At 41.5% G+C, this 26,661-nt stretch overlaps 1 protein-coding gene across 1 annotated transcript; it reads right to left on the bottom strand.

Annotated features, from left to right (window-relative positions):
* Positions 1–11,652: 11,652 nt before the first annotated feature.
* Positions 11,653–22,950, bottom strand: mtpn (myotrophin). Its single transcript, XM_068717287.1, has 4 exons — positions 22,586–22,950; positions 20,349–20,462; positions 19,236–19,319; positions 11,653–13,034 (listed from the first exon to the last, which is right to left on the bottom strand). Exons 1-4 carry the CDS (start codon positions 22,649–22,651, stop codon positions 12,948–12,950), a joined length of 351 nt encoding a protein of 116 aa, XP_068573388.1. The 5' UTR covers positions 22,652–22,950; the 3' UTR covers positions 11,653–12,947.
* Positions 22,951–26,661: the final 3,711 nt, after the last annotated feature.

The following is a 26,661-nucleotide window of genomic DNA, read 5'->3' as shown; positions in this document are numbered from 1 at the left end:
GCATTTTTTTCAACCCGTTTCTGTAAGAGAAAGTAGTATGACATAAAATGTATCTCTCAAGTCTAGTTGGAACATTATCGCAGAAAATATACTTGCACTGGTACAGGTGGAGAATATCTAACGAGAAGTGAGCAAACAAAGCCTCCATTTCCAATTTGTATATCATCCATTATAAAGTGATGAGCAATTTTGTAAGCCACCAGCCCTTCACTAATAACACTCTTGAGCCTGAGTGATGAAAACAAGAGCAAAACACTTCAACACAATGTGATTAAAATGGCTTTTAAATGTACACATACATAAAATAGTAGGGAAATACTTCCATCCAGCAGCCCAAACCAACTTATTCTATTGGCATTACACCAAACTTGAGCCTCCATGTGAAGCAGATGTGCTGTATGAAACAGCTGACTTGACTTTAGTTGCCGAGCAAAACGTTTAGTTTCTACCTTGCAGACCTCTATCCATCAGCCACTTACAGCAAATAAACCTTTGCATGTTTGACTGTAGACATTTTTCTATTGTGCCTCAACATCCATTCCAGTACAAGACTGCAATAATGGCAAACACTGAGCTAGGATGCAGCATTGATATTCACAAAGTGTGCAGTGAGAGACTAAGCTACTGAAAAGGTTAATAGATGGCACATCATCTATCCTCCTCAAAATATTGCAATTGAATTACACTCGCAGCCTGGAGGAAAAGCTCAACTATCCGTAAAAGAACAAAAGGGAATATGAAGGTGTGCAGTTAGTTGCACCTCCACCACTTTGCACAAAGACCACTGAATTGATAAATGAATACACCCCCTCTTAAACCACACAAATTCAGTGATTTGTCTTTATAAATAAGGCATAGTTGGAGGTCCTTTATCATGTAATGTTCCTGCAACTGTCCTTTACCAGTTACCAATGATACATATCAATGCTCACCACATGAGTTTGTTGAACCATCCCATTCCAACAGGTGTAACTGGTTGACAATTAAAGTGGTACTTAATTTAGGGGCGGAGTCAGATGGTTTGAACATTCAGTCCAAACCTACGTGGGGAGATTTTGAGCAACCGCCTTTTTCAAGACACGTAAAAGCTTCAACAGTCACGCCTACAAAATGTACTTTTTGGTGTTTTAGGACTAATTCCTGCAGCACTCTATTGTTCTCCAACTGTCTTCATCATTCTAAAACTATAACACAACAAATGTTGAGCATGACAAATTTTCCCTCCGGCCACCTAAAAATAGGCTAAATTTGTCAATAAGTTACATAACATATATATATATAGGGTATATGACAGTATTACTAATCTTGAAAACAATTTTTTTTATACAATGCAGGAGTATATGCCAGATAGTCAAATCTGCTACGTTTGAATCGAAATGCCATAATATTTAGGGCTGCTCTAATTTCAAATCAAGGATCCCCAACAGTGTATGGACTTTAATACGTTGTATTGAATATTAGGTCGACAGAAGAACATTTACTCAATTATGTTTTATTTCTTTAGGGAATAGCATAGTAGGTTAAAAAAAAACATGGGCATATTTTATTTTCTTGCAGTACTTTTTTTGATCCTTTCCTACTCTTTTCTTCTTAACTTCTCTAACTCTCTTAGCTCCATTCGTTCCTCCTCATGTCAATAAGCTACAAAGCTAGCTAGCAACCTCCACCCACCCATAACAATGTTAGGGCAAACCTATATATAGTATTAGAACTTTTGCTCTATTGATTTGCTGGTCTGGTCACAGAGACTGAGGGGAAATGACACAAAGTTGAAGTTATTTTCAGCCCTCTGCTCCGCCCCTGACTTAACCCAAAGAATCACTCTCAGACTTGCTGACAACAATGGCACCACATGGGACAGAATTGCCTGGAGACCTGAGAAAAATAATTATTTCATTGCACTGAAAAGGACAAGAGGATTAGAAAATCATTGTTATTAAGTCAGAACACAGTAGCAGTGATAAGTGATACAGAAATACAAAAAGCATAGACTTAAAAAAAAGGATGGTAACATCCAGGTCGTCGCCATACGCTTTTACTTCCTGATGAGCAAGTTTTGTTGAGATAAGAGCAGGAAAGCAAGTCCCTGAGGGTTCTGTCAAAAGCTGTAGAAAACCAAAGTGGAGTGACTGTTTAATGTCACACAGTAGGACGGACCCTGCAAGTGGAATGTGATTGTCATCCAAAGCCAGTTTAGCTTTTGCCAAGGTACATATATAAAAAAGGGGAAGAGTTTTGGGAATCCATACTCGGGTCTAATAAAACCAAAGTCAATTTGTCTGGATCATACAACATAGATGACGTCGCAATGGGGAGGAGTACAGTGAGAAGTGCTTAGTCCCCAGAGTGAAGTATGCTGGAGGTGAAGTTCTTATATGGGGATGTGTGCGTGCTGAACTGGTGGGGGAATTCGACTTCACTTCAGCTGTACTGCCAGATCTTGAAAGAGAGAAGATGGTACCCTCCACACTTGTCGGGTTGTCGGGCACTTTTTCAACATGACAACGACCCGAAATACCACTGCGGCTTTCTTAAGGAAGAACAAGGTGAAAGTGCTATAGTGTGTTACTTGACCTCAACCCTGACAAGCACCTGAAGAGACAAATCGAGCAGCACTCCCCATGAAATGTCAAGGCACTCAAGAAGATCATCCCCAAGGCATGGAACAGGATAGACGGGACAAAATGCACCTTTGCACTCAATGCCAAGAAGGGTCAATGCAGTACTTATTAGTAAGGGAGTACATACTAAGTAGTAGAATAGTACATACTAAGGGTGTACTCAGGTGCAAACAATCAGTCCTCCCCTGAGAAGCTTTCGCTGATGGATTCGACAAGTGCAAATGCTGCCAGCAGCCATTAGCCACTGTCGCTAGTGCCAACTATGACAGAGCAAGGCAATGTGTAGAACTCGGAGATGATTTGACAAAGGCCCTGTAATTGGCTGCGATATGTCTGACAGCTGGAACAGCGGAAGTCCTTGGGGCCTCCATATCGATGAATCTTCCTGATTTGAAACCTCACCACCTTCTGCTGGCAGTATGAGATCTATTTCAGAAATCTAATGGTCATTGCTTATTCCTTTCAACTCAGGAGATACTGTGTATCTGAATAGTGATCTGAAAAAGTTGAGGAACGATGGAGTGCAGTGTGGTGCTTCTGGCACAACTTCGCCTTCAAATAAAAATAACTTTTTTTGTTTTATGCATAGAATAATGTTAATGTTAGATTTTCCATAGATACCCAAGGTTTTATAAAGGAACTGTGTCTGTGAAAAACACAGTTCTGCTACATTCATCATGGATGGCCTTACCTGGAATTTACTAGGTGGTGCCCCAGCCTTCTCTGCTTGCCTGTATCCAGATGTTGAACAAAACCCACACTAACCCCAGACTCAAACAATCCCTGATCAGCATCTGTAATAATCTTTCCCAAAGGCTCTCTACGCCTCAGTGACGAGTTGTCCCCAAGATCCTCCACCTCCCTTTGTATCCCTTAATACTGCAGTGCAGGATTTAAATCTAAGACCACCATTCAGTGTCACCACATGACGTAAACTGCTCCCTCATATAGTGGAAAGTAAAGGTATGAAGGTCAGGGTGGGAGCACAAGTTTCGTGTCCCTATCTCCCCCAATTACAATGTCAGACATGTGATGGGAGGGAGTTTCCGATATTGTGCGATGATCCAACGAGCACTTTGTTTGAAGAACCCTGACAAGTTCACCATAACCAGACTAGAGATTTAAAAAAACACACTTCACTGGGGGGGGGAACGACCTTGGGCCTGCCAATCTCGAGGAAATCAAGCATTTCCCTGATGTGTTTTTTGTGCTTCCAGTTGTCATTGTGGATGATATCATCCACATAAACAACCTGTCACACTCATGGAAGTAGGCTACTTTAAAGAGTGCAGATGTCCACACAATGCACACGGAGAAACCACAACCATCCCTCCACAAAACCACACTACCCAGACTTTGGCAACATCCCCTTTCCTTGCTTGAGGATTCATTTGAAATAGAAAGGTTGCGAAACCAGATTTAAATGAGTGTAGAAGTAGTATCTCCCAGAAAGTGGAGTCTTTGAAATGATCAGAGCATGATCAGATAAACGGGTGTCCCATGTACCCGGATGACGAAGCACTCTTCCGTGCTTTACCTCGTCTCAGACAGCTCCTGGCCAGCGTAACAGGAATCTGTGCAACTGACACCTTGGCCTCGACAGACAATTGCAGTGGTACACTTTATTAACAGAATAACCATGATAAACAACACTCCGCTGACGGTTTAATGACTTGATCAATGCTTTGATGTACAACCTGTCTGAGACTGCCAGGAGGATTCACTGCTGTCTGTGGTCGACCGCATAAAATGAATAAAAAACACACTTACTGTATGTGAGCACTGATGAAGCTGTTTTCTTGGGTGGGATAAACCTCTGTGTTGTCTATATGTAGATTTTTTTTACCCAAAACATTTTTGTGCAGGCTTTTGTGTTTGTTAGAGTGTCCTAATACACGTCTGCTCCTGAACCACTGTATGAAGGAGTGTCTGAAGGACATTAATGTTCTCACTGCGCTGCTCTTAATGAGGCAGCACAATGGTCCTTGATGATTAAGCTCCAAAAAAGTTCCCTCTGTTTTGTTGTTGCATGTCGTTAAGAGCTCTCTCTCTCAGTTGCTCAGAGTATCATACCAATTGTTTTGTGTCTTTCTCACACGGCGAAGACCACAAATCTCAGAAAACTCCCATTAAAATGTAGAATTAAACACAGTGAATAACAGGGTGGAGAGAGCTACAGCGACTGTGTCCCTCTTATTCAGTCCACGCTGGCTCCTGCTAAGACAGAGGAGAGGACGGAGACAAACTGTCATCCGATGCCAAGAAGAGAGATGATCATAATGCATGGCAGCATGGCAGATCCTGACATTAGTCGAAAGGGGACGACACAAGTGGAGACAGTCCTGTCGTAATGGACTTGGTCTTAGCCTCAAGTGCTACCTGTACTATTAGTCACTCAGTTCCCTCTATCACTCTGCCATGGACAGACAAACAGCGCCTTGAGAAAATAAATGAATCAATACGAAACACAAAGGAGATCTTTCAGAGATTTCACAGCACCACAGGCCACTACAGAGCTACTCGTACTCCATCTGAGCACTTCGAGGGGACGGTGTCCTCTTTAATTTTGACTAAGAGAAATGGCGGACAGAAGTTTTTCTTAAGTCGTTGTGAGAGGATTTGACACAGCGAGTCGGCCAGGAAAGTTTGCAAATTCTCTTGAGTGGGCACTTTTTAAAGTTGTGGCCAACGGAGAACAGAAAAGCTTTAAATAAAGCAAACCGATACAGAGTCGGACATAAGGCTGACGTGTCGCGTACTTAGTCGCTCAGCGGAACCGGAGCAACATTAAATCAATGGAGTTGCGTTTCTGCACAGCTGATTTTGCAATATTCACCGTGTTTCAAGTTCTTAAACATCTTCCTCTTCAGCTGCTAGATGTTTAACTTTCTAGTCAAGCTAGTTAGCTAGCTAGCAAGAGAGTTAGCCAGCTTTCTAGCATTTGGTGCTGAACAGGTAGCAGGCAGTGGGTCTTTCTGAGCTTTTTTTTTGATGAAAATAGCTGCGTGATTCTGCCTGAACTGGGTTACAGTTACATGTGCCATAAAAGAAACTTAATTAGCTTACACTACTTTGTTTAGCCACAGAGTTGGGCAATAATTGTTGGAATGCTGCTTCAGCATGCCAAGTATTGTTCTTCAAATCTTTAAGTTAATTTAATTTATTTTTTAAGTTGATTCAATTTAATTTTTAAGTTAATTTAATTACATTTTTAAGTTTATTTAATTCATTTTTGTACTTTAATTTAATTCCATTTTTTCATATTTAATTTGATTATTTTTTAAATTTTAATTTTTGCTAAGAAAAACAACTCCTTTACAACCTGCGTGGTTGGCACCAGACACGGTAGATCAATTTTTTTTACACCAAATTCTCACTTTGCCATCAACATGTCACAACACAAATATTTGGAGCAGGCAGCACTTTCTCCCACTCCTCAAATATCCAATTGAGGTGACAGGATTGTAACTCAGCCACTTTAGTTTGATCTTTTTGTTTTCAACCGATACAGAAGTGTCTCTCTGTCATTAGCCGCTGCACTTTAATGCTCGATCTTCTGAGATGCCTCTCTGCACATGAGTGATTCTTCAGCATGGCTGTCCCATTTGCTCATGCTATAGTCCTTAAAGTGGACGTATGCTCATTTTCAGGTTCAGAATTGTAATTTGGGCTTCTGATAGAACATGTTTACATACTTTAATGTTCAAAAAACACAATAGTTGTCTTATACCGTCTGCCTGAATAGACCTGTATTCACCCTGTCTGAAATGCTTCGTTTTAGTACATGTCTCTTTATGCCCCTCTCAAATTCTGCTCTGACTGGTTTGCGAGAAAAATACGGTGCACCTTTGCAAAAGTAGTTCTCAAGCCGAGGGTGGTACATTCTAACGAGCCTGCATGTGACATAGGAAGGGGAGCCAAATCTGAATGGCTTGTTGAAACACAGTGAGCAGTGAACATTGTTAGAGTTTAGTGAAAAAAAACGCTCTACTGTTTGTTTTACATGGGAAAAACCCCAATAAGGGTTAATCTAATTGCACATTGTATCAACCTATTGATTGGAATATTAACCTGCTACATGAAACAGATTGTTGTGTCCCTTTGAATTGATTACAGGAGCAGGTAGCACACAGGTCTCAGAGGTTCATTGGATGATGATTACCTGCAACAGACTCTTTACTGCGGAAGACATGAGCTGAATTTTAAAACAGTGCAAATGAGTATGGATGAGTTATGTTGAGTAAAAAGGCTCCTGGATTATTTATTATAAACTATTTACGTTTATTATCTATTTTTAATACGTATTAATTACCATTATGTATTTTTTTTATTTTAACCGTTTGTATACTGTATTTATATTTCTATAATCTATGTAAGCGTATGCCTTGATCTTTAGTAGCCTGCACAGAACCCCCCCCCCTAAGAAACCATATAATTGTATACAACATCATATGCATTGGGTGCCAAAATGGGCACCTGTTTGTTAAATCTCCATCTGGCTCTGCAGAAAAGTGTAGAAATAGAGTTATGTGGACAACATACATTTTTGAAACAGAAAGTCAAAACGCAGTGCAGGAGCTGCGTCTTCGGACAAATTACCCAGCCGTCCTCTGAGCGCTCAGCGACACGCACCACCATGGCTGGCAGCCACGCTGCATTCGACGTGCTCAGCCGTCATAACAGTAATAACGAATCCGCTTTTATATCCAATTAAAATGTCCCTAATAGCATTGTGGTTGCATCGATTTCCCTGCAAACGGCTGTTCAGCTGAGCCCATTTGCACTGAGGCTTCTCGAGGGTTTTGGATCTGGCTCATCGCACATTGGCTCAGAGTACAAACAAAGAGGGACTGATAAGTAAATAGCCCGTAAGAGATTTATGCCTATGCATGTGAGCTCGTCGCGGCACAACTGCCTGCTTTTAAATGTCTTCTGCTGCCGTCTATGTCTGCTCAATGGACTTCTGGAGATAACGATGTAAATCTCCAACCCAGTCCATTCTCAACCTGTCGCTCAACCACTACTCATAAAATGAGTGTACGATAATGTTATAATAAGCCATTGCAACATAGACAGTTTGAACAGGCTTAATCAGGTAGCGACAGAAATGTGCTTATTCTGCAGCACACTACAGCCCCTTTCTAACTGGGAGAAGCTGTATGTGAGAACGCAAGTGTCCCAATCAGTTGCACCAGACTTTATGAGACTTTACCCTCGGTGGTGTCCAATTGAGCCCATGTATGGATAGAGCAGGTCATTGTCTGGAGAATTCACAGCTAGAGAGTGTGTTGATGACGTTCAGATGACGAATTCAAGTAACGGCAAAAGATTGTTGATGAACAAATGACAAGCTGCCGTCTGACTCGGACAACCTCCTCCTGCATGTGTGAAAGGGCAACTTCGGACAACGTCATAAAAAACCCATAATTTAAACTTAAGATACATATGCATTCAGAAGTACTGCTCTGCTTTCCCCCTCTACTAATCCATCATTTAAGGAACATCGCGATGTTGCCCTTTGTATTCGAGCTACACTATGAAATACAAAACAAAGGCTCCTGTAGCCATGCAGGTTTACAGCCAAACTGTGCCCACTTCGAGTGGGTGCCATGCACTGTATAGAAATTCTGGAGGCAATGGCTGTTGTTTTTTTTATCATAAACAGCATATGGTAGAATGAAAAACTTTGAGGAGAGGTTTGCTGAGGAAGTGCAGAGGTACTGTAGAGCTAACATTACCTTATGTAGCAAGTACAAGGAGCAACAAATAAATACACATTTACATTTCAGCCCCAATACGCGATGCCCAATGTCCCAGCGTCCTTGTTGCATTGGTGAGGAAGTAGACCACAGCTAAGCGGCTTGTTGATGGGGAAGTACGTCATAGTCACGCTTCAGTGTGTTCACTCAGTTGAACTGTGGTAGTTTGTCATCTGTGGGTGTTGTCAATGTGAAAAAGGCGGTACAAGACGTTGGCTTATGTATTTACTCTGGAGAGTGCATTCTAAAAGTTAGTTAGGCAGGAAGAAGCGTCTCTCTCTCTCTCTCTCTCTCTCTCTCTCTCTCTCTCTCTCTCTCTCTCTCTCTCTCTCTCTCTCTCTCTCTCTCTCTCTGTTCGAGCATGTTTTGTAAAAACGACGAAATACACAGTACAGCTAAACGTTGGATGTTCAGTAAAACACACACACGGGACACGGTGGTATTTATTTGTACATTCACTTGTTTTCCTTGCATAGCTTAGTTCATACCTTCTAATCTAAATGGGTGGGGGGGGGTAATGTATTCCAAACGTGTTTATGCAGTGAATTGTATGTAAAAAAAAAACAGACATGAACTTTGATTAAAAAAACAAAAGAAACCACATTTATGCAGTGATTTTCAATCTCCTTGGATTTAATACTTGATTTCACGGTTGGTTTAACCTCAAGTCACGTGACTCCTGATCTAAATCTAGGGAAATAAGTTATAGATTTGTTGAAAATTAGTCATAAGCTCAACTACTGCATGAGACATGGAGTCAATAATAGATTAAAGAGGGAGAGGGAGAGGGAGAAATACCCAAAAGGCAATCAGGAGTCCATATTAATTATGCTAATGATTTGGATTTGCTACTTCATTAACCACCATTTTGAGCTGCTTGATCACAAGGGTAGCTCCGCATAAAGTCTCTCTGGCAACTGTGTGGGGGGAAAAAACAAACAGATGAGAGACAAAAAGATTGTGTGTGTTTGTGTATGTGCATACATCTCTGTGCATGTATGTGGGCACATGTGCTAATTACAGCATCTGGTAATCACTGCAGAGACACTCGGCAATCAATTAGGTCTGATTCCTGAAACTACGTGAGGGGATGAATTTCACAAATCATCTTCAATAATGTTTTTGATTATTTCTAATGTGTCATTTTCTATTAAAATAAAAGCATTTTTTTTTTTGTGTGTCCTCAGATTGAGTAGATCATTTCCCGCAGTTTTCTTTGGAAAACAGCAGGTGGGAGCAGAGTTCAGTTTGAGTTATGTATGCCTTCTCATTACACTAATCTTTTCTGACGACTGACGCTCATATTTTTGCGACGTTGAAGAGTGTTTTTGGATGTGTTTTTGGAGTAAAGGAAAGCAAAGAGGTTTGGGAACCACTGATCTTCACAGTACATGACCAGAGCGCCGCATACAGAATGTAAACACGACGCTTAACTAATGATCCGAGGCAGTGTTCATTCCTTCAGGAAAGCCCATGAATTGCCCAAGGAGGCTGTGCAGCCTGTGGAAAAGTAATTCAAGGACTAAATGAAAATGTATTGCCAATGATTCATTTCACATCAGCCTGAATGCTTTCTTCTGCAGACACGAAGATTATTTGATGGCCCGACCAAGACAAAAGGAGAAATGGGGTGTTTTATATTCCTAGAATGTCCCAGTCAGATAAGAGACCTCGGTTTTTCCTCTGTCCCTCGCTTTGAATGTAATTTAAATGAGCAAGAATAAGATGGTGGGGTTGGGAAGGGGGGGGACACAAGGCTGTCAACACGTGGCCGAGTCACTTTATCTGGATGTTTGGCCTCATTGCAATAATTGATCTGTATTTGTTCTCCGGCCCGTGTGCACAAACACGGCAAGCGGCCCAGAGAGGCATGTGTCCGTGTGATAACCAAAGCACGCCACCGGTCGTTCTCTCTGCGTCCCAGTCTGAAGCTTCCCTCTGGATGGACTCCTTCTGACAGGACCTGATGCAGCTCTTCACCTCACGCTACATGCTTCTGTTCATTTCACACACTCTCCTCTACCCGACGGACCTCTCGGCAGGTCCGTCATTACCGACTCGTGTCATGTGGACGAGCTCTATCAAACTTTATTATTAATTGTAGTGGCGATCCGACAGTTTCCGAAAAAGATTCATAATGTGCCAGGGTGATTGTGTTATTTCTGACTCAACGCAAGTGTGACGGTACAATGAAGTGCTGGAAAAAGTGTGTATATATATATATATATATATATATATATATATTCAATCTTATCCTTTATACAAGGCAGATCTTATCTGCAAATACATCATCTGTCAGGTGTGCAACTAGGATTTACAGACACCCAAGAACCACAAAAGGAACCCTTGACTTCCTGCCAGGTTGGTCAGAGCCCAGAGCAATTTATCAGGTAGGATGGTTGATTGTGTGCTTGATTTCGTTTCAAAAAATAAAAATAAAATCTGGTTACAGGATGCTCCCTCTGGTGAACTACAAGGCCAAATCACGCTGAGCTCCTCCTCTACAGGGCAGAACCCTTCACAACAACTCTGTAGTTCCTCTTGGAACAATGAAGTTCAACACTTGGTTGATAAAAGGACTTTGACCCTCAACAATCTTGTTTTCCAGAGTGCATTGTGGGCTAAACAATACAGCAGATAACAGGTGCCAAATGCAAATTTTGCAAGTGGCATATGATAATTAATTTCTGACAGTGTAATTCCCTCACTGTGGTTCCACTTCTCTCATCATGAGCCACGAGTTTAATATGTGATGCAGTCGTCACACAAAATGAACATCTGAAAGTAACAATGTTTGGTATGATTGCCATAATTCTCTGTGGATAGTGGTGATTTTTCTGCATTAGAACTGACTTTCCGATAAAAATATGGAGCCAGACATTCAGACAAATCTAGTGGGAGGTAAAGTCAGTCTGATCCATAACAGAACAGTTTGGGACAGAGTTGCTTCAGTTCACAAACACTGATTACACAGCCTGAGGCTACCAGAATACTAAGGGACAAATTTGTCAAACAGCGTGATGTCCCTTGAACTCTACCCGTTATTCATCCGATTCCAATAGTACTGGAAAAATGTGGACTGAGTGGCAGTTCCATTTGTACAAGGTGGCAATTGTCAGCTGTCAAATAACTGCAGCATATTTCTTTTCTTCCATCAGGATGCTTTGTTTCAAAATCTAATTTCTTTCCAAGCTAACCATCCGGAAACATTACGAAAGCTTTCCCGCCCAACCATTTTGATTCCGTTGTCAAATAAAGTCCAGGTGTCAGAATGTTTTATAGATATTTTTATTTCTGTTTTTACAGACTTTTTGTCACAACAAAGTCAGCAAGAGCATCTTTTTTTTTTTTTTTTTTTTGTCCATTACATAGTAGTAATTCATTTTTAAAAGCAACCAAGTGAGGACCAGCGACCATTTCATAGCAGAAAAGCAGAGGCAGTTTTGACATGCAGCGAAACAGGCAGGGCTTCTAACCAAATCCAAGGCAAGGGGAACGCTAAGAGCCCCCACCATCCAGTTCCAACTCTAACCCCGACTTACGCATCACACAGAGCCCCCAGAGCCCATCAATTACAAAAACACACAGAGAAGCTGCAACAAAAAAGGAATTATCACTCTGACATCTCACTCCAGGGATGACAAAAACCAACAAATTTCTAGAATTCCTTATTCTATTTTGTGCCGTTAATGTTGCTTCAAAAAAGGGATTCAGTAACAGATTTTAAAATTGAAACATTCAAGTCTTTCTAGTTAACCAGCATGGTGATTCGTCAAAGAATACAGAATATAGTTTATGCATTACCAACGCAAGGATTGGTCAAAAACACTGTTTTGATATGTAAGTGATATGCCAAGTAGAAAAGGAAAATTTGACCCCAGGATCTCTCTCTCAACCAACGTTTCCAAAATTTTATAATTGGAGGAACAGTTTTGTTTATTATTAAAAAAAGAAAGGTGGAGGAAGAGGCCACAAATAATGAAAGGTAAATATAATTCAACTTTACGTTTCTTTTCAATCGATCTAGTATAGTACAGTGCAATTACTGTTTATTTCATGAGATTAAGTCCTGGCCATACAATACTTATAGTGAAGTTATAAAAAAAATGTTAACACACTATTGATCTATTACCATTTGATTTCCAAGAGAGAACTGCAAAATGAGAGGTGTGTATTTAAGTGCTAAGCTTTGCGTTTACATTACAGAGTGTGAGTTCTATTCAGAGCAGTGATTTTAGGATCCAGATGCAAGAGCGCTCCCCCAGTGTTTGGTCCCTAAGGGAGACATAATTGACAAGTCCTGCTGTTACATGGCTACAAACAGAGGCCAGAACAAGAGAAAACCCTATCCCAACAAACTTGGGGGGAAAGAAAAGAAAAATAAACATGGTAAAGGAAAATCACCAGACAGACAAATGACCCTCTAACAAACAGACAAAAGCAGTGTTAAGACAGATGCTGATCGGGGTAAAAGGGGCAAGTCCATCTTCTGTCAGGGGACCACTGCATCCATCTGTCCGTCCGTCCGTCCACCCACCTGTCCAGCCACCTCCCACACTGTGGTGTCTCACTTGAGCAGAGCCTTTATAGCAGCGTCCTCGGCAGCTTCAAAGGCACTGATGCCGTCCGGTCCTTTTCGGTCTTTGTCAGCTCCCTGTGGAGGAGAGTGGGACATGAATATTAAATATGCTAAGAAGGTGCACAAAGTCTCCCTCACAGTATGATGCCAATGTATGTCCTCTGCCCATTTGCAACCGAACAGAGCCAGGTACCGGACAATCAGAGGGGAGTGTTTTGTGAACCCCCTCCCAATCTTAGAATAGCAGACGCCTGAACAGAGGAGAGTCAGGACTTTGGCTCTCTATGGCCCAGATACTACGTTTAGATCTTGGTCAACACACAGGTAAGGTTCTTGAGTTCATCAAATGGTCCCTGGGCCCCTGCTGAAGTTCCTGGGGTGGAGAGGGACTATATTTGGGAGGTCAAACGTTGCCATGGAGAGCCAACAATGCTTATCAGTGTCTATAATTCTTCCTACAATTGTCTTGCCTATGGCCACACACCCTTATTCATCAGCTATCCTTATATGTTAACAAAACATTAACTGCGAAACTTCCTCTAAATCAGTCACGCAGCACGTTGCCTGTCAGTCTGTCTTTATCCAAACAGCACATGCACAATAAAGCAGCAGAGACAGACTCATTTAAGCTCTGAGGGATAACGGCGTGAATGTAAAAGAGCTGTGAGTGGACACAATCGTTCAGATTACAGAGGACAAAACAACATAAGTAAAAGAGAGAGAGAATGAGATGGGCAACGCATTGAATGCACACGCAGTGACAAGAGACTTAATGGACAACGGAGGAGTGGAGGGGCATGCGGTGGAGAGACGTCCCTTTGTTTGGCCTGCCAACTTTAGCCTCTTAGCAAAGGGCTTACAGCGCCAAGGCAGAGAGAGTCTATTGTTGCGTGGAGAAGCAGGGCATCAAAAACAATGCGACCCAGTTCAAGTGCCCGGCCCTGTGAGGATGGTTGTCTGGGTGCAAATTTCCATGCCACAGGAGCAGCAGAGCGCGTCCCGAGCAGGAGAGATTTACCAGGGCTGAGCGGGTAACCTGTCAGATTTGCAACTCTAATTGGTGAGGAGACCAAAGACGACGCAAGAGACGGTTTCGTAAAAATTCATAACATGCTTCACCTGTCAACACTTATGTTATGTTATGTTAAAGCCCGGTTGTGTAACGGTCCAACAATGACAACTGGTGACCCTGAGGTTTTCAACAACAGAAAACAGTGGTTTAAACTAATTCTACAGGATCATACTTGCATATAAGTTTGACATTTTGGACACACGTTTATTGGCTTTCTTTCTGAGAGGAGATTGATACCACCCTCACAGCTGTACACGAAATGTTACGGCCTCTAATGCGACTTAGCTTAGCAAAAAGACTGGAAACGGGGCAACAGCTAGCCTAGCTCTGTCCAAAGGTAATGACATCTGACTACCGGAAAACCAAAAACATGCTTCTTTTATAGGGGTTACTTTATGTGCCTTGCTATCTCTTGGTCGAGACCTTTAACTTCCTGGAGCTTCGGCTGTTGTTTACTCAGGATTTGGATGTCTACTTCAGATGGTTTTGATGTCCAGGTCTTCCTATTTCAAAAAGAATATTAAAAGATCATCCTCCTTTTTTATTTTATCTTCAAATACACAGAGGGTTCCTTCAGCGGAATGTATCTTGTCAGAAACAAAACAGGTCAGAATCCTGGGGAAACAGAATCATTCTGATAGTTTGAATATTTTTTTCTAATTAAATGTGTTGTTTTATCCAGATGTTAAAAAAAAGAAATGCTTAAGTAAAAATATTTCTAGTGTCACTTTAAATGTTTCCAAAAGCTGCGGACTGATTTATAGCTGTTAACCAATCATTGTGCTTTCTGCTGAAGCGAGTTCAGGAGCAGAAGGGGAGGACAGGAAGCGTTGTGACACCATTAGTAGCTGGTTCAAGACCATACCTGGTAACGGACTCTGCAGGCCTCATTTAAATAACAGGAAACAGAACTACCTGCCTTTACACCAGCCCTTTCAACATCAATACTACGCTTGCCTCGGGACAAACAAGGCGTCTACCTGACGGGCACAATTGCATAACTTGTGTCCACCATCATATTTGTAACACCCACTCATAATGCCCGAAACAGTATTCTCGAGGGTCTGCCACAGATTGATAATCACTATGAGTGTCTATGGTGGAGTTGCAATAATATCCGTGGCCCATACTCTTAGAATACACCAAGCCATCCCCAATGGACATCCAGCTCAGTGGCATACTTCTGACACCACTTACATTAATGAGCTTTCCCCCCCAACTTGAATAATGAGCTCCTCATGAACACCTCACTGTCCAAACATTATCCAGTGAAGGAGAAGCTCGTGGCAAAGTGACACGCGGCCTAATGATAATAAGAATGGCCTCCGAGGGTGTCTCCAGTCAAACTGAGACGCATGACCAACCTGGATTATGGAGCCACACAAAGCAGCACTGGGTCAGTAACGTAATGCCACTGACCTGCTAAAGTGTCCATTAAGTTTTCATTATGCCATTAGAGAATGGAATTGAAACGCCTCCCGTGCAGAAGTCTTCAAATATACGGCCAGCCGGAGAATCGCTCAAAACTCACTTGAAATGCAACGCTAACATCCGACCATCGACCTGCTGGCAGCAGTCAAACATTACTGATCTGTAAAAGTGCAAATCTTTAAGACCCGGTGAAAACCACCCCCCCCCAAGGAAGGTCAATATCTGTATTGAGCTGTGTCCGCTAGGGTCTAGTTGAAATGAATGCATTTGATATGGGTGAGGGAGCTGCATCAAATCTTGCACAAAGTTGGAAAAGGCTGATTAGAGTTCACATTGTCACTTTTCATTACTTAGAAATTATACAAATCGCATGAAGATTCAGAGCTGCAACTAACCTTTTTCCCTCAAAACATAAGTTTCTCAATTAATTGCTTGATCGTAATTAGTATATGAAGTCTTGAGTTATGGCCCAAAAAGGTGTTTTGTGAAGTCACGGTGACCTTTGACCACCAAATTCTAATCCGTTAAACCTCGAGAGCAAGAGCACATTTGTGCCAAATTTGAAGAAATTCCTTCCAGCTGCGCCTTAGATATGACGCAACACAAGAAATGGGTTATGTTCGTGGTCGGAGTTATGTGTCGCAAAGCCCATTGGAAGATGATGCCTACCAGCCTGTTATGCTTTAAAATTCTTACTTATAGACTACTGTGAGAAAAATAAATGGCAAATCCTCCTTTGTATTGAGGACACACAATAAAAAGGAGACTTTATAGGGTCAGGTTTAAAAGCCAAGCCAACAACAGGACAGTGCCTATTGTTGCCATGGCTTTTAAAATACAAAATAATACGGCATTTCTTCCTAGTCAAGGGTCATGTACAGAGTTCCTCATAGAAAAATAGAAGGTGTGTGTGTGTGTGTGTGTGTGTGTGTGTGTGTGTGTGTGTGTGTGTGTATTCATGCGCACATGCCCTTTCATTATTGACTAAAAATTAACTGGCTGGCCTCTGCAGGCTGTAGTCGGCACTCTCGCCAGATCTTACGGCTGGGTCACCTATTGGGGTTAAAATGGCCTTTCATAAGTCATTGCCAACAACAGCACAGCACGCAGTCAGGGGGGCAGGGGTCAGCTCCCATGATGCACCAGGGAACCAAGCCATTTTGTCGGAAAACACAAGACAAGTTGAATAGTCCCAATTCAGTATTCTCAGTGGGTTCCCTTTATCCACTTTTAAAAGTAGTGGCTGTTGAGCTACAGGTGCTGCCAGACAGAGTGGATATGCAGCAGCACAGTCAATAGGGGGGGGGGGGGGGGGGGGGGGGGGGCTTAGGGACAATCTATTCATCGCATGTTAAGACACATGGCGAGTTTTTAGAGCTGCCAGGGTGAGGTGTATTGAAATCTGGTCCCTGTGGTGACCGACGACCTTTTGGCTGCATCTGGGTGTAAATCCTTGTTGGTGCTTAGTGGAGACGAGTGCGTAATATCTCCGCCGTCCACCGTAATCCCTGTTCAGATGAGCTATGGCTGCCTATCTTGTCTCATATGATACCACAGACAAAAGGCTTTTCTTTTAAAAAAAAAAAAAAAAAGGTCCAGCCAAGGGGCTTTAAATTCCAATGCAGGGGTGGTAATTGCATAGCTGCCTATTTCAGATGTATAAGAGCTTCTGGCTTTAAAGGGAGATGTACTGCAGCTGTGGATATGTGACTGGTAGCAGGGGAAATAAAAGGAAAATGACTGCAGTCAATAATGAAGACTTGGAATTATTTTTTTTATAAAAAAAAAAAAAAAAAGGGACCGTATGCTGGTTTTAATTCCAAACACTATGTGTGTGATATGCACATAAACTGTGTCATCCAGTCTTGGGTCTGAACTACAGCCTGTACTTCCTCATTCTGAGCAGACATACAGTAGCTACAAGAAAAGGCTTAGGTATCACCAAACTAAGACAAGCAAGAAACTTTCTACCATCTTGTTGTCACAATAATACTTAAAAGTTAATAGAGCGTATAGACCACAGGTCTGTGTCAAGAGCAATGTACCTGCAAATGCTCACCAGTGTTACGTAAGCAACTTTTTAGAGAAGAACTTACGAGGTAGTAAACTGCCATTTTCTTCCTGTTGGCATTGGTTGCTACTTTCAGTTTATCTTCGAGCCGGCAGCACTGCCGGCCAGCTGACAGCAGTAGCCAGCTGCCGGCCAGCTGCTGGCCGATTGCTTGCAAGACTCTGGCTTGTTGATGCGAGGGCCGGGGATGTGTTGATGAAAATGAGGGATTAATACATCCGATGCCAACAGGAATAAGTAAGCAGTGGAGTACCCCGAAAATGTCTCTCTAGACGAACACCAGTGTTTCCCATACATAGATACGGTTTCCTTTTTTTTTTTTTTTTTTCTTCTTCTGAAACGTCTGCTTCAAAGTGCAGTTGAAACTGAGAACTGATTGAAAAATCTGCCCCGAATATGAATATGTGATTGTATAGAGTGCAAAAAAATGACTTCCCTAATGGGTAATGTGAACACCTCCTCCCGTCTTCCCATTACTTTTGTTAAGCCAAGATGATGCCACCAGTGAAACAACTCCGTAGAGGAGCTTTCATTTACCCCGCCTCATTTAGCCTGGCTGGGAACAGACAGCTGCTCACGGACACATACTGGTTTGCAGCAGACTTTGACTGTAAACACATGCCAGCCATCTACATGGCATCATGCGGGCGTTGTAGGCTCCTCTCTCATAGTGGTGCTGAACTTGTGACAGTAACTTAAGTTCCAAGCAATAGACTGAATTGCACTTTTTGCAGTGGAACATGTGACCAATAGGCTCGACTGCCACTGAAGGTTTGTGTGTGATTTGGGTCATGCTATAAAAAGAATGATGATCTCAAATCAGAAAGTGGTCAGTTATACAGATCTGTTGTATTCTAATGAGACTCAAGAGTTTATTGATAGAGGTGTACCAGAGACAAAGAACTAAAAGAAGGTCTTTATAGACATGAAGCTATTGTGGCCCTCATCTGTGTGGCATTCACTGCCCACAGGGGACTCAATCCCATTGCAGTCTGGCTCATTTGGGCAGTGGGGAAACAGAGCTCCAGCCCAGATGAGTGGAAGATCTGTCATTTATATGTATATGAATGCTGTGCAGATACTTCTGAGTCAAACATTCAGGTGAGGTGTACAAGAGGCATTGGCTTTCCTAAAAAAAAAAAAAAAAGCTCCTCCATTAAAAGAGGCTTTCCATTTGACTGTGATGGAGCTCCGCTAATCCGTTTTCTTCAGCCGGATGACGCTTGTCGGATTGGACATTCATTATGGTATGCTTGTTATTCGGTTGCATTTCTGCAGCGTATGCCAGCTGTGCCTGACTCCGTATTGTCTCTCTCCTCACAGCTGTGACAACTGGGAACACATGCCCACATCTATCCGACTAAGGTAGCATTTAAAATAGTCCCAGGGATAAACAACTGAGGGAGGCTGGGGGTTGAAGGATGGGACAGAAATTTAGACGCAGCAAAGGGCCGCGCACCTATGAATGAAACCACTTCAAAACACCGACACAAAACAAGTGAACAGCAGCAATACTGCGTCATGCTCTGTGAACATTCCAGTACAGCCTCCACAGGACTGTGTTAAAGGGCCTTTTGTCCAGCGAGTTACCTCATCAGCACTCGCATGGAGCCTCGGACACATCAACATGCACTGCGGGGTGAAGGGCACTTCTATGTGCAGATGCAGGATTTGAGCATGCATATCAAATAAAAGTACCAACCTTTTCTAGCAGGACCTTGACACAGGAGGTGTGACCCTCGTAACAGGCAGAGATCAGTGGAGTGAGCCCGTGTTTGTCTGGAGCCTGTGGGGGGGGGGGCATGAAAGGAAGACAGAAAAAAATTTGCAGTTCCTAAGCACAACCCCAAACCTCATACACAAGAACACATCTCTCTTTTTCTCAAATATAACTTAGACAAAGAACTCCTGTGAGAGAGGTTTTACTTCTCCCTTATCATAGCGAGAAATGACAAGACGCGCACTTCAACGCTATATTTATCTCAAATGTTCCAGAAGCAGAGCTGGTTATCAAGAGAAATAGAGAAATGCTCAAACACATTGGGGCTTGGGAGGCAAAGCAAAGACTTTATGATGGTGTAACTTTAAATCCTTGTGTCTGTGAAGACCGGACCGCTGGATGTTATGGTGTTGAGCTGTTGTATCTAATCTCAGGCAAGCGGGGGAAATGCACCAAGCTAATGTGGGAGCTTTGAGCATCAGGAAGCACCCTAGAAACTCTACAGTACAGAACACTATTGATGTACAAATAAAAGACAACCATCTCGGCTTTGTAAATTGTTCCGTAAATTATTTATCCAAAATTGTTTCACACACACACCACAAAGCTTTTTTTCTTTCCATGGCTAGAAGTGTAATGGAGTTTCATGCTGCTTGCACATACAATTCTACTGGTTACTGAACAGGCATATGAGACCTTTAGCAAAAGCTGAAAATTACAATAGAGCTCCATCCAAATGATGTCAATACTGTTGGACGGGTAAGTGCCCTTTAAGTGGATCCGGATCAATCTATTACAACAACAACACCAGAAGAGACTATTGCAGCTCAGAGGGCCTATCAGGCTAAAGGTCTGGCAACAATAGACAATTGTTGAATGAGAGAATGGACAATAGCTGAAATAGCATATGATGAACTGGGTTTAACAGACTACCTAAAGCCTATTGTTAACCTGGACATTATCAGTTTGTTTGAACTCGACTATGAAGGGAAGCATACATGGAAACAGTTATTTTTTCTGGGCATTGCAACCCCGGAGAGTATGCAAATGAATGCAAAAACGAATGTGATGGTAGTTGGTTGTTGTGGCTCTTACATTAATATCTGCTCCCTTTGAAATGAGGTACTTCACCACATCTGTCTGACCAAAGTCTGCAGCATAGTGCAGAGGCTTCCTCCCACCTTCCAGGGTCTGGTTTACATCGTCTGCCTGGAAAAGAGAAAGACAACACATGAACAGGGCTGAAATGAATACTGTGTTGGAACAAGCCAACAATATGCATCAAAGAGGGATCTGAGGACCCCATTCGCTCACTGTTGATACACGCTCACACTGAAATACAAAAGACAAACAATTACATACACCATCCTTTGCCTTTCACTTCCCTGCTGTGATGCTGTTAGTCCTCAGACTGTCAGCCTTGGAGCTAAGAGAAAAGACAGGCAGACTCACCAGCCTTCCTCGTTCCATTAACCACACATACAGCTTAATGTGTGCCAGGTGGCCCACCAGTGACAATACCTAATGGAAGACGTATCAGTAACAGCTGTGGCTGCAAGTTCCACATTTTCTCAAAAACTGCACTTTGACTAACTAATTGTTGGGGTAACAAAACATTCATTAGTAGAGATGCGCTTTTCTTGGCCAATTCCAATTTTTTTGAAAATCTAACCTGTCAATTCCCACAGTCCTGGAACCTTCCAGAAAAATAATCTCAAACATCCCGAAGTCAGTGTATTCCTTTTACTTTGTTATTGTCATCTAAAGCGTTTTTTGCAGAAAAACACACAATTTGAAATATTGGGAAATAAACAATTTATCAAAAAATTATACGCTAAAAAAAACATCTTTTAGATTCATAAGTTATACGAACGGTATATAGTTATACTGCAAGAGTGGCTTTAAGATACCATCAGTGAACACTGGTCACTGACAGAAATCATTGCAACTAACCAAATTCAAACTAACCAAAGCTTACAGAGGATAAAGTGTTAAGACATTCAAGAGACTGATTTTGGGCATCGAACGGGCTACTGATTGACAAGAACAATGACAAAATGACAGTCTATGTTTGGATGGAATCTTTATGTGTATTTAAACTTGACCTAGAACATACACTTTTCAGATGGGCACAATAAAATTTTTATTTTGGTCGATATGGCCAAAATCTATCTATCTATCTATCTATCTATCTATCTATCTATCTATCACAAAGTAGCATGATTTCTGGTAATTCAATGAATGCATAGTCTATATGAAATATTATAGCCTATTCTAATAATTGATAAAGCATAATAGTGTAACTATCCTGTTTGCAAGTAAAACTATACAGTAGTTTAATTCAACTATAAGCTAAAATCAAATCAACGTTCACAATAACCTAATCAAGGACTGTATGTTAAAGCAAAAATGGCCTCCCCCAGCAGAGGCAAACACACCAGGTTTTAATCTTTCCAACAAAAGCAGAAGACACTTTAAGCTCTGTAGTGAAATCAGTGTGGCCTAACAGGCACTTATAGGAGATTATTTTTCTTATCAGTGTCTGCCAAAACATAACCACGTTGGCTAGTGTGGAGGGGGCCGCCGGATTTGCTGTAGCAGAGCCTCCTAGCTAGCTAGACACTGCTAGAGCACGGGCCCGTGTGGTGGTCAAGTTGATAGCTCACTTATCCCGCAGCACCTTTCTACCGACAATAACACGCATTGTCCAATAACGCATGCGTTGTCAACAACTATTGTGGTTGATGCAGCTGAATTTACAAGAAACGCAACGGTAGCAGTTAACGCTAGCTGTCTCCATAAAATGTGTACCACCACGTACCAGCTGATGTTGTTGTTGGTATGCTTACCAACAGGTTGCCTTCTGCGGAAAGTGGCAACGATAGCGTTTGGAAAGCCGAACTAAACACACCAAGTATGATGTTAATGACGATAGTTATACGGCTAAAGTTGAGTTAGCAAAACACTGACCCACTATTGTTTAACGTTATCATCAAGACTAAGTTAGCACTGTGTGTTGCTAACTGTGCTAACTTGACATTAGGACTTACACTCAGTCCACGCTAAGGTGTTACGACAACCTTGAATGTTTTGAAACGAGTACAAGCTTAGCTAAAGCTGTATAAACAATAAAAAACGTTATGATTCCGTCCAGCCATATTCAATATATTGCCTGTGTTAGATTACCTAACTTAACATTACCCAACTCCAGCTAACTTTAGCTTGCTAGCAAGCTTAGCAAGCTAGCTAACCAGTCTGCTAACTCACGTTAGTTACCTTAGCTAAGCAGCCACTCACGACTCACTGGACAAAAAGAAAAACAGTTGCCTTACCGTTACCAGTTTGGCTTCCACCTCATCCAGGTCCCCGGTCTTCAATGCCCACACCAAATCTCCCATCTTCCTGTGTTTGTCTCAGGTGACGCTGCTACCCTGCTGCAGGCAGTTGTCAAGTTAAATGCTAGTGCGTTAAAAGTTAGCTAGCTATAGCTGGAAAAAAACTCTTCCTGTCGTCGCGTGTGAGGACGGTCGTAGAGCTCGACTGAATAAAAATGTCGTTTTAATACCTAAGAAAGGAATTTTGGTTGGATTTGGCGCAACCCCCCGAGGAATGGCAGGTAAAAATAAGCTCAAAAGAAGTTCTGAAAGGCAAAGTAGCCGAGAGGGATCCGCCTTTCTGCATGCCAGAAGTGTTTCCGTTGCGGTTACCCGGAAGTGAGGTAATCGTTATGTTGCACTATACAGTTTATGCAGGTGCTACAGTTAAAAGGATAAACACTGAATTGTTTTAATTTTACATTTTGACACTTAAAAGTTGAAAAGGATTAAAACATATTATTGAAAGGATTTACTCTTCTGTTTTTGTTGTTGCTTTTTTGTATTTGCCACCATATTTAATATATTCCTTGCAAAAACTTAATGATTCATATATTTGTTTCATCCCTAAAACATATGCAGTTCATGCTTGATGACTTCGATATAACTACTGAAGAAAAAACTAATTATTACGTGCGACTGTGCTTTTATATTTCATGGCCAAAGCCCAAATGATAAAACCGTTTATATTATCATCACAGCAGTCCTGAAGTTCTACATTTCAGTGCACACCCAGGGAATGTACTCTTCAATGTTCAGGAACATAACAAGGCACTGTAAACATTACATTCAACACAACCGGGGTAAACATATGAGAAATGAGACATTTTTTGACATATTGTTCTTTATTGTTTCCAATAAAAACAGAAAATAAATCTCAACCTAGTCAAACAAAAAAAGAGAAAATCCCCCAAAAGACTTAAAATAAATTACAATCATTATTGTTATACTTATTATCATAATTTAGAAGAAATAAAGTCTATAGACTCATGAATTTTAAATATTATAATAATAATTTAAAATAATTAATAAAAACTGTACATCAACAATTGATAGAACTTAAATCCATCATACTAAGATTAGATTCCTGGAAAATATCATACTTTAAAGTTGTATTGCTGTCATTTCAATGCTGAATGAGAACAACAACTGAGAGACTTGTGAAGTCCATTTGATGATTATTTCATCATCGGAGTTGCAGGTTGCCTTTGATCAAATCTTTTGATCAGGGTTCAGTTCCTGTGACAGCCAGACCTGCTACAACACGCTGGAACAAGACGCTACATGTTCTCTGCTCCTGCAGTTGTACCTGCACCCTGACCTCCATTCACAGATTAATTAGGTGCCAATATACATGTATATGTATGAGAGAGTGGGACCGGCCTCAGAGAGCCTGTGGACCTTATGACTGATGATACTTTAGCTGGGCACCTTGTGCATCATTATGCACCCGGGGACCCGAGGCATTAATGCAGCAACTCGTGGAAGCAATCTGCACTTTCAGGGCCATCTCCATGTCATCCACCATTTGAAGAACTGCACAAGAGAGGACCAGCTGCAGAAAGACAACATGGCAAGAGGGGGAGGAAGAAAAAATAATTGTTTTACCTTGATCTGTAAAGGATCAAGGGCACACAACTGCCTTTTTGCCATAGCGTCGCCATTAGAGCCTCCTACATCTGATCCCCCCCCCCAACCCCCAACTGTATACATCCTCTCTCCAGTGAAAATGTTGCAACACTATCATTGCATGAAATCAGCAGCCAATTTGTCCAGAGGATGAAGGGGACAATAACAGACACCATTTTGAAAGAAATTCAATATGGCAGTATGATGAGAATGAAAAATGCCCCAATGAGATTCAACCACTCTCCCCTACTCCTATAGCTCTCCTTTACAACATCCCACCCCTAGTCACCTCTCCCTCTCTCTCACACACACACACACACCCCAACACTATACACCTATAACAGACTGAAACACTGGTATTAAAACTCTTTTATGCGATAGTAATAAACTGTCCTACGAGTGTATGTTGCAGATTTTACACCCAAATAGTAATAAGGACACCGACATTTACTGCAGGTTTCTCCTGCTTGTTATGCTAATGTGACATATATGACTGAAATGAGTCCCAGAATGGATAATCACAAGTTCACATGTGGCTTAAATCAATTGCTGCCCAACCAGTCATGCCTTGCCGTAATGATGTCTGCATACTAATGTATCATTATATATTCTCGATCCAGTTTTGATCAGAAAATGTATTCTTTATTTCACAAGAACTCTAGTAGCAGGATGTATATTTTTTATAATGTTTAGGGAAGGTTTGAATACACTTTTGCAGTCTACTAGTTACTAGTCAGCAAAAGTAAGCCCCTGGAATGTAAGTGAACAGCACAATGTATTTTTTTTTTTTTAATGTATGGACACCAGGGAGAAAGCGCTCCGCCTGACAGAAATGTTAAAGTAATTCCATCCATAGGCATGACAGCATGGCACCTTCATTTTTCAGTCTATTAGCAGCGCTCAGGCAGCAGAACTACATTGTGCAATCCCTGGACTTTTTAATGAAAACATTAAAACGTCCAAAAGGAGCTCGACTAAAACACACTCTCTCTTCCCAAGCTATTCAGGATAATACTCAATTGACATACTTTCAAGAACAACCAGCACTATAAAATCATAGAATTGATATAACTACCGCTGCAGTTAGTCCCATATTATTTTTCTATAGATCAAAAACAACCTCATTATGAGGACTGAGACTCCTATAATTAATACTGAAGCTGAAATGATACATTGAGGATTATTTATTGTGCGTAAAGGAGAAAACACATTATTGAATGGCATCCGTAAGGGAATACCAAGCTAATACAAAAGGCTTTTTACAAGCAAACATTTGAAGTAATGCTACTTTACGTGAGACTTACCTCACTTTATTTCCATGGGCAATCTTTTTTGTGCTCTGCTACATTTAACTAATCTGACATCTGTAATTGCTAATTATGGATGGCTGGATGAAAGCAGATTGGGGTACATTTGCATAATGTATTCATATATATATATTTTGTACGACATTTACACAGCTAACAGGCATCTTTAGCATTACGAAAATGAGTTAGGGTGTTCGCCAAAGTTAGCTGCGAGATCTCGCGAGAGTCTGCTGCTAAAACAGAGAAAGGTCTCGAACAAATACAATTTTCTCCGGATACATCTGTCTGAAAATGACAATTCAGTGTGAAAATGTTAGTGGAAGATACGTAGCTTGTGACAAATGGGTCCAATATTTACGGTGGTGGCTATGGGGTGAAAGAATCGGTCACAATCTGTGTTCACGTTCACGCCTCCCATTGGAGTTGATAGACTCAGGACATACCGTTATCTCTGTCTCCTAAACTTGTCTTTAAACTTTTCCTTTTGTTCCTCATGGTTCATATAATTAACAATAATTAGAAGAGTTTAAGTTCTGGCCATGTTCGCAAAGTAAAATAATCGTATATCCACCTCCTGTGATCTGCTCATTCTCCCCTTCTGCAGTATTTCTTGAGACCATCCTCATCACGTTGATTAGTGTACTGAAGGGTAATCCATACTAAATTGGTTTAATCCATCTATCTCAGTTGTACATGGCCTTGTCTTTGTCACGGCTAAATGTAATGTGATTAGGGAGGCCTGCTGTGACTGTCGCAGACACCCAAGGTATCCTGACTTGACAGCTCCGGCACAATCCTGGGGATTCACTGAGAGTGGCCTAAATGTCAGACGTGTTTGCCAAGACAGCAAATACTAAGCCTGAGTTTGTCAGGACATGGGGACATATACAGTTTAGTGTAGTGTAGCTTCATGCCAGCACCTGGAAAGTCTGTGAAACATGTTGTAAACTCAACACTGGCATATTGATGTGGCAAATAAGTCCTCTTTTTAACTTAATTAATTGCTTAATTTAGCAACTTGAATCAACTTCAGAGGGAAGTACGGCTCTGCTAAATGCACCACTATGTTCCTTAGCCAATCGCCATTTTTGTTTTTTG

This window comes from Cebidichthys violaceus, unplaced genomic scaffold (genome assembly GCF_023349555.1).
Source record: "Cebidichthys violaceus isolate CVI_PGR_0920_01 unplaced genomic scaffold, fCebVio1.0.p SCAF_21, whole genome shotgun sequence".
NCBI lineage: Eukaryota > Metazoa > Chordata > Actinopteri > Perciformes > Stichaeidae > Cebidichthys > Cebidichthys violaceus.
This window is presented reverse-complemented; position numbering and strand designations above follow the sequence as displayed.

Coding starts and splice junctions, on each gene's coding strand:
- mtpn (XM_068717287.1), bottom strand. CDS start 22,651: ATGGGAGATTTGGTGTGGGCATTGAAGACCGGGGACCTGGATGAGGTG. Junction 20,463..22,585: donor TGGAAGCCAAACTGGTAACG/GTAAGGCAACTG, acceptor TCTCTTTTCCAG/GCAGACGATGTAAACCAGAC. Junction 13,035..19,235: donor TCAAGGTCCTGCTAGAAAAG/GTTGGTACTTTT, acceptor TCTCCTCCACAG/GGAGCTGACAAAGACCGAAA.